This window comes from Narcine bancroftii, chromosome 7 (assembly GCF_036971445.1).
Source record: "Narcine bancroftii isolate sNarBan1 chromosome 7, sNarBan1.hap1, whole genome shotgun sequence".
NCBI lineage: Eukaryota > Metazoa > Chordata > Chondrichthyes > Torpediniformes > Narcinidae > Narcine > Narcine bancroftii.
In genome coordinates this window covers 18,993,855-19,002,674 of record NC_091475.1, presented here as the reverse complement: position 1 = coordinate 19,002,674, position 8,820 = coordinate 18,993,855, and the positions used below count along the sequence as shown (strand labels likewise).

Below are 8,820 nucleotides of genomic sequence, written 5' to 3'. Positions count from 1 at the left end.
TTATCAGACTCCTGAATGAACTCCACACAAGCACATAAAGTTGCCTGCACTCTGTTTGAACTAATTGCTGTAACTCTGCACTTTGTATTACATTTTTTACTTGCTGTATTATGTATGGGTTAACTAGCTGGTCAGCTCACAAAATAAGCTTTCTCAGTATGCATGACAATAAACTTGAACTGAGAGAGGAAGAGCAGTGAAGGTTCAGGAAATCACTTTTTATAACTGCAGGGACAGGTATCACAAGAGGCAGAATGGAGTATACCTTTTTTATTCAAAATTCACACAAGGGTAAAAATATCTGCAAAAATAACTCAAAAAATTTGATAGAATAAGGTGAAGCAGGTACACTTTTTTTAAAACATACCATAAAGTCTGCTGAAGGCTGCCCCATTTTGCACTGCTGAGGCAGTGTACAATTAGACAGCGGGACACGGAGTCGCTGCCTCAGCCTTTAGCCAAGGCAAAGTGTTCACTGTACAGTCCCAGAAACAGGAAGAAGAGCCAACGGTCGACCCCAATCAGGTCATTGGAGGGTGGGTGCCACTCAAAAGAAGGGCACACACCACCCCCACCAAACCCTTCCCCCCCCACCCCCAACACCAAGTGACGGGCCTCGGGCAAGATCCTTCAACTGTCCTTGTCAGTTTGCAGCGAGGCCGCAGCCAGCGTTACCGTGGTGACCGGCTGCCCGGCCATGCTGTGGATCTGCATCTTGGCCAGTTTCTTCTGTTCACACTCTGTGACCAGGCGGTTCAGCTCTGCTGCGCTGTAGCCGATGAGCGTCTTCAAGTCGCACACAAACTTGTAGACGAATCGCTTCCCCTGGACCTTGCAGATCATGTCTCCGTCGTAGTAATATCTGAGCACAAAAGAGGGCCAGCAGTCAGACACCAATTAAAACTATGCCACTTAGTTTTCCCTCCTTTTGACCACTTACAAACTTGCCCCTCTCTACCCCTGCACTTCAAGGGTACACCTTCTTTTGATTTTCACTGTCATAGAACCGTACAGTTAAACAGGAAAATCTGAAAGAGGCTGGGGTTGAGTGCATTAAACAAATGTGCTGGAGAAACTCAGCAGGTCAAACATCATCCACACGCTGTGAAGAGTAACCAAAGTTTCAGGTTTGAGCTCTTCATTGGGAATTCCAGAGGCTCAGGCCTGAAATGCTGGTTAACGTGGGTGCTTCATGATCTGCAGAGCTTCTCCAGCACTTTTGTGTATTGCATGGAATCCTACAGCATGGAAACAGACCTTTTGGCCCATCAACCCCTTCAACTGTCCAGCAACCACTTAAACCAGTACTTCTCAACCTGTAGTCTGTGACTGCATAGAGAGGCAGCAAATACAAGGTTGAAAATTAGACAACATTAAAACATTTTCCCACCAAATGAAATTCCTGTCGTTGATCTGGGAAGGGCCTCAAACTTGCCAGCAACACTCCCCCCAACCACTACTGGTCAAGAGTCCAAGTAAAGGAATACTTAAAGGTAGCCTGTATGTGGGAAAAAAAAGAAGCACCAATTTAGACATTATTCTCCCCTGTATTTCCATCATTTCACCGGCCAGCTCTTCGCTAATTTCTACCCCTCCACAACATGCAAGGGCCAATGAACCTACAAACTATATGGAACATAGGAGGAGGAAATCACAGGGAGAACAGGAGCTCCAAATCCACACATCTCGCAAGGTTGCCACACAGATAGATAGGATAGTTGAGGCGGCCCATAAGATGCTGGGCTTCATAAATCGGGGGATTTAGTTCAGGAGTTGAGGGGTCATGTTGCAACTCTACAAATCTCTGGTGAGACCACATTTAGAATTTTGAGTTCAGTTCTGGTCACCTCATTATAGGAAGAATGGGGAAGCTATGGAGGGGGTGCAGAGATTGACCAGGATGTTGCCAGGGTTGGAAAATAAGTCATGTGAGGCAAGGCTAGCAGAGCCAGGACTTTTCTCTTTGGAGGTGAGAAGGATGAGATGTAACAGAGGACTAAAAGATTCTGAGAGGCGTAGATAAGGTAGATAGCCAGCATCTTTCCTCAGGGCGGGAGCAGCAAACACCAGAGGGGATCTGTACAAAGTGAAGGGAGGAAAGTTTAGGGGAGGCATAATGGGCAAGGTTAAAAAAAGTTGTGGATCCCAGAAGGCTTTGCCAGGGTGGTGGTGGAGGCTGAAACATTAAGGGCACTTCAGAGACTCTTAGACAGGCACACAAATTAAATAAAAACAGAGGGTTACAAGGTAGTTTTTTTGTAGGAATAACTTTGAGGATCAAAGGGCCAGGCAATGTTCTACGTTCTAACGTGCACACTCTACACAGACAGCACCGGAAGTCGGGACTGAACCCACGTCACGTGGCAATGTGTTTTACAAAGTGCACCATTCATTTCTCTTACAGGGTTACAGACCCAAAACAAAAAAGGCCTTTTTGTTGGCAGGTTACTGCAAGATTGGCAGGGCTACCAGCTGTTTACTTGAATGAAGCTAGTGTGCAATGTTACCAGACTTGACAATGATACAGAACTAGGTGAGAAAATAGAGCACAAGGAACATGCAACAAGATGCACAAATGAGGTGAGTAGCAATGAAGGAAGCAGATGGAGTGCAATGCCAGTAAATGAGATTATTTGTTCTAAGAAGTAGAAAATATTTTTGTGTGGTGAAACTTATAAATACAAGTTCACGGGGAAATCAAAGTTGACAAAACACTCAACAGCAAGACATTAGAAAGGCAAATTGAACAGTGATGCCCTCTGCAATGGGTTTAGAGCAGCCATTCTCACATTTAGGTAAAAGCCTGGTTTTCTTTTCACCTTACAAATACTTATTGCTTTTTTTAAAAATATAGTTGGTAGGGGAGAAGTATGGAGGAAACCAAAACTGGACTTCTTTACAGGGAAGGGGGTCCATAAACTTTGAGCAGTGTCCTAGGGGCAACCATAGCCAAAAAAGGTTAAGAATGGCTGGTTTAGACCACTGAGGTGAAGTGTGACTGCACTTGTAAAGAATACTGGTGAGATCACACTTGTACCTTTGAGACAGTGTAGCGTGAATTTAGCAAATTCCTGGAGCGAGGGGGGTTGTCTCATCGGGATACATCAAAATTGACCTAGTTTAGATAAACAAGAGGATCCCACTGCAACATACTTTATGCTGAGAAGCGGGGGTGGGGGTGGGGGTGGGGGGCAGGGGAGGTGGAAGTGGGGGAAGAGAGGCACACATACAGACAAGTTAGTTCTAAATTATCCAGAATAAGGAAGAAAGGGTGGTCTCAGATCAAGAATGTCTGCTGTCCAGGCAAAAGGAGATGCCCTTATATTTTTAAACTGTGAAATATTTCAATTCAAGGGACAACTGCAGACCTTCCGCCACAGAGTCAGAGCATAGAAACAGCCCCTTCAGCCCATCGAGTTTACATACTGCCAAACTGAGACCACCTGCAAATTTGAGGGAAATTTTCGACAGTCATGTTTCGACTGGGCACCCTCTATTTTTCTGGTTTCTGTTAGCCCCTGAACCCCCGCCCCCCCATCTCTTTCCTCCAGCTGTTTCTCTCTTCCTTGTCCCGGTTTCCCCAGATCTGCATTCACAGAGCAACCCCCTACCCCTTTCCCTATCAATTGTCACCTTTGCTCTCTCCTGTACTGCAATCACAGCATCTGCAGACTTTCATGTTTCACATCGCACGACCAATCCCTAATTATTTTAATTACATTAACCTTACAATAACCTATTTTCTTCTCGCCACACTCCCATCAATTCTTCCTCTTGCTTTCACAGATTCTACCTCTCACTTACATCAATGAGCTTATTAAAATGAACTGATAGAGGTTTGTGATTCAACGAATCGAGGAACACGTGGGCCCAATAGAAGAATGGACGAGGCTGTAGATCAGTCCGGCTCTCATGGAACAGACTTGACAGACCACAAACAAATTTCCTGCATTTTTAATGCTCCTCTGCTTTAATAAACCCAGCATATTATTGGCTGTAAAAAGCAATTGCCAATTTTCTACCCCACTACAATAAATGTTTTCACACCTTGGAGCTTCAAAGAAAATCGATTCCTTTGTCGCCTCTCCCCCTCCTCTCCTCAAGTGAGCTGAACACCAAAGGAGGTGGATAGTAAATGGTTACGATCTCACAGAGAAAAAAAATCACAGGCGTGAGTCACTCTTAGCGTTAAGGGAAGCTGTGGTGACTGGATGAGGTGAAAGACAGAACTTCACAGGAACAGGTGGTGTTCAATAAATGATTCACTTAAGAATTTCACCTCTTCTTCCTGAAAACACAACCTTCACATAAGCTTACCAGAAAATGAATTGTATTCCCCCCCCAAAACCTCCAATGAAATTCAGTTCAAATAATGTTAAACTAGCTCCTTACTCTCTCCCCTCAAGACCAACTGCCCTCCACGTGTTAATCCAGGGAAATCCTTGCTCATCTCTCGCCCCTGTACTGCAAGCACTTTTTTTCCCCTTGTCACTTATTTTAGTTATAAAAATATCCAGCCTTCTGAGGAGACAAATCCTATTTCTCAAGTTCAAGTGGTTTATTGTCATTTGATTGTACATATACATATGCAATCTGACAAAACAGTGCATCCCCAGACCATAGTACACACAGAGTACACCTTCCACACAAATGACATTTATATAGCAATCCAAAATGCCTTAATAACCACAGGGCACTTATGGCGTAGAGAATATGACAGGAATCAGACACGGCCCAACACAGACCTTTCTAAAATCTACAAAATGAAGGCCATTTTACCAGTGTGTAGTAAATTTAGAAGCTAGTGGGAGATCTCTCTGCTCAAAAGGATGGCTTCACATCCAGTTCATGGCTCATTCACTGACTCAACATTCAAAGAGCAACTAGGCCCAATTAAAATTATAGCTTCAATCACAGAGAACAGTTAAAGCTTCAATGGGGTGTGAAAATATTTTTGTGTGAACTACAGAGGGGGAAAATAAAAAGCACACCTAAAGGATTAACACACAAAATGCTGGAAGACCAGTCAGGCAGTATCCATGGAAGGGGATAGAGAGTTGATGCTTTGGGCCGAAACCCTTCAACAGAACTGGGAATAAAGAGAAAAGAATAAAATAATATTGGGGGGGGGGGGGGGGGGGTGAAGAGCGGCAGGAGCTGGCAGATTATAGTGAATAGGAGTGCAGAGGGAATGTAAATAATGCAAGAAGCTCGGTGATAGGATAAAAAGGCAAAGGGCTAAGGAAGAGGTGCTCTGATAGGACAGGACACTAGATCATGCAAAGAGGGGGTGGGCAGCCAGAGGAAAGAAGGTGTGGGTGAACCAGGGGAAGGAAAAGAGAAGGAAAAGGCTAGAGGGATCAGGGAAAACAAATGTGGGAGGGTGGGGGTTGGGGGTGGTTGGAAGGAAAAATAGAGGTTGATTTGACATCTGGTTTGAGACTGCCAAAATAGAAATCAAGGGCTTCTAATTTGTGTGTGGCCTCAACTTGGCAGTAAAGTAGGCCATGGACTAGAATGGGAAGTGGAATTAAAACGGCTGGCCATCAGAAGATCTTGGTGTTGAGACGGTCAGAGTAAAAGTGCTCAACGATGCCTAGTCTCACTGATGTAGAAGCCATTGCAACATGAGCAAAAATAGACCTCCATGGTATCTGCCTCTACCCTTTCATCTGGCAGTTCATCTCACATAACGCCATTTGAGTAAAAACAAAGTTGCCCCTCCGGTCCCTTTTAACTCTGTCCCTTCTCACCTTAAGTGTATTCCCTCCAGTATTAGACTCCTACCTGAGCAGGAAAGGATTCTGCGAGGAACTATAATTTAAGTACAGTGAGGGATGTCCAGGAAGGGAGGCTAGTGGGTCGAAGGGATGTGAAAGGATGTGGAGTAGGCGAGTGGTTTAATTCACTGTTTCATTAGGTCTGATTCACCAGACACAACCAGAGAAAAGCTGTACTCCAAGTGAAAGCACAATCCTGGAGAAACTCAGCAGGCCAAACAGTTTACATTATGTAGAAAAGATAAAGATAAAGATACAAAACCAATGTTTCGGGCTTGAGCAAAATGTAGGCAAGGTGCCTGAACAAAATGGTGGTGGGGGTGGGGAAAGAGTACCGTTCCAAGGCATAAAGTAATAGATAGCTAAGGGAGGGAGAATGGCTCTGTGAATGGAGAGGGAATGCAGTGGAGGGAAGAAGAGGGATAGGGAAGAGGGGGAGAACAGGGAGTAGGCAAGCAGAAACTGGGGAAGTTGATGTTAATGCCATCCAGTTGGAGAGTGCTCAGAGAGGAAATTAAGTGGGGCTCCTCCAATTTACAGATGGTCCAACCAGTTTCTGCTAGCTTATTCCCCATTCTCATTTCCTTTGTCCTCTTTCCTTCAGCTCTCCACCACCTTTCCTCTCCAACCACAGAGCCATCTGCCCCAAACCCCTGTTTGCTGGTGTACCCTTCCTCCCTTATCCACCTATCATCTCCTGCCTTTGGGACTGTGTTCCTTCCCTGCCTCTCCCCACCATTTTATTTTTTGGGTGCATGCCTATACTTTGCTCAGTTACAATAAAATGGTCAGGCAACATGGCTCAGTTTACTCACCTGAGCGCTCGGCTCAACTTCTCATAGTTCATGGTAGGCTTGTTCTTTCGCTGACCCCACTTTTGAGCCACCAACTCTGGCTGGTTCAGCTTGAACTCCCCTTCATCGCCGACCCACGAAATGCAGTCCCTTGCATCTTTATCTGTCAGAAGCTCCAGGAGGAACTGCCAGAGTTGGATCTGCCCGTTGTTGCCTAGATAGCACACATTGCTGTATCAGTCTCTGCTTCAATGCCAAGCAGTACAAATCAACTTTGTATTTTTAGATGCATTTTGAAGCTTTTAACATGAATAATTAACAAACTGAGGGTGTTAGGAACCAGCTGAGCAATGGGGACTGCTTATTCAGAGGGTGGTGTATCATTAGATTTTCTTACCAAGTTATTTAATTCCATTCAAGGCAGTTTTCTGGATAAAAAAGCGATGGGGCAAGAAAATGGTGTGTTCAGATCAAGGGATAGGGTAGGAAAATGGTATGTTCAGTTCAGTCACGGACTTGAAGGAAGAGTGGTCAAAAGTGGTTTGCAGGTGCAGCAGGCTATCAAGAAGGCAAATAGGATGTTGGCTTTCATTGCTAGAGAGATTGAATTTAGGAGCAGGGAGGTTATGCTTCAATTGCACAAGGCACTGGCGAGGCTACATCTGGAGTACTGCATGCAGTTTTGGTCTCCTTACTTGAGGAGAGATGCAATGGCCTTGTAGGTGGTGCAGAGGAGGTTCACCAGATTGATTCAAGTTTCAGTTTATTGTCATTGTAATAAAACAGTGTCATATTACATGAAATTGCTTTTGCCTGCTGCAAAGCAGATGGATTGACCATAGCAAAAATTGCCTGAAGCACCTCATGCCAACCATCACATCTATCTGTACTAATTGCACCTACCTATACCCATTTCTACCCTGCTCATTCAAGTACCTGTCCATTTTTAATGTTACTGTTCCTGCCTCCACCACCTCCTCTGGCAGATCATTCCAGGTACTATGTATTCTTTATGTGGAAGAATTTATCCATCAGGTTCACTTTCAACCTCCTTCCTCTCACCTATGCCCTCTATTTTTAGACACTCCTACCATGGGAAACGGAGTTTGGTTATCTACCCTATCTGCACACTCACGTTTAGCGCAACGTTATTACAGCGCCAGTGACTGGGTTTTGAATCTTTCTTTGTTTGTTAGGAGTTTGTACATTCGCCCAATGTCTGCATGTGTTTCCTTCCTCCTTTCAAAACGTACAGAGGTTGAAGGCTAATTAAGGTATTTGGGCAGCACGGGTTGGAAAGGCCCGTTTAATTAATTTTATACTCTTCCATCACGTCACCTCTCTTATCTAAAAAACTGACCCACCCTGTTCAGTCTCCGGTGCTGCCTTTGCAAGTTCTCCTCGTGATCTCGCTGGCCTCCTCCAGGGGCTCCACTTCCCTCCCACATTCCACGGGCCTACAACTTGGCGGGTTAGTGGTCTGCTGCAAGTGTGGACCTGGTGTGAGTGCAATTTGTCTGAAGGACAGTGTGGAGTTGATGGGTATGTTACGTAGAAAAGATTACAGTGAATAAGATGGATGGGATTGCACCTAGAGCTGATGTTGACTCAGTTGGACAAGTGGTTCGCATGGCATTAACATCAACTTATCTGGTTTATGTTAAACCCCAACCCTCCCCCATCTTCGTTCTTTTGCCTCCCTTCCCCACCCCCCCTTTTCTCTCTCTCTCTCCTTTTCCTTCCAGAGCCAAAATCAATTCTCATCATATCCAATTATCACATTATCTGTTGGTCTGGACTCCTCACCCTCCCATTCTTCCCTCTTTCTCTCTTAGTCATTATTCAGGCACTGCCTGCCTTTTGCTTGTACCTTGAAGGGCTCAGGTCTGAAACTTCCAAAATACATCTTATCCTCCTATGGATACTGCGAGACCGGCTGAGTTCCTCCAGCATTTCTGTGTGTTTTTTCTACCATCAGTGTCTATAGACGTCCGTGTTTCACTGCTTGGGTGTTATAACGTGTTTTTTTTAACTGCTTTCTTTACACTTGAAGTGCTGCTACCGTTATGGGTCGGCATGGATGTGTTGGGCTGAAGGGCCTGTTTCCATTCTGTAAAACTATTTGGACGGAGAACTAAAAGCCCGAAGGGCAAGTACTAGCTTATTTCATTTATTTAACTGTTAATGTTTTAGATTTTTAACAATTTAAAGAGTTAAAATTTTTGTAGCAAGTCTAATTAGTTGTT

At 44.6% G+C, this 8,820-nt stretch overlaps 1 protein-coding gene across 10 annotated transcripts in view; it reads right to left on the bottom strand.

The window, feature by feature from the left end:
• Positions 1-255: 255 nt before the first annotated feature.
• gabpa (GA binding protein transcription factor subunit alpha) overlaps positions 256-8,820 on the bottom strand; it is a 55,382-nt gene continuing 46,817 nt past the window's right edge. For all 10 annotated transcript variants that reach the window (XM_069889017.1, XM_069889018.1, XM_069889016.1 and 7 more), the window contains 2 exons: positions 6,596-6,788; positions 256-862 (listed from right to left, as the gene is read on the bottom strand). In XM_069889017.1, the coding sequence (XP_069745118.1) occupies positions 631-862; positions 6,596-6,788 (425 nt within the window). In that variant the 3' untranslated portion in view covers positions 256-630. The remainder of the gene's footprint in view (positions 863-6,595; positions 6,789-8,820) is intronic.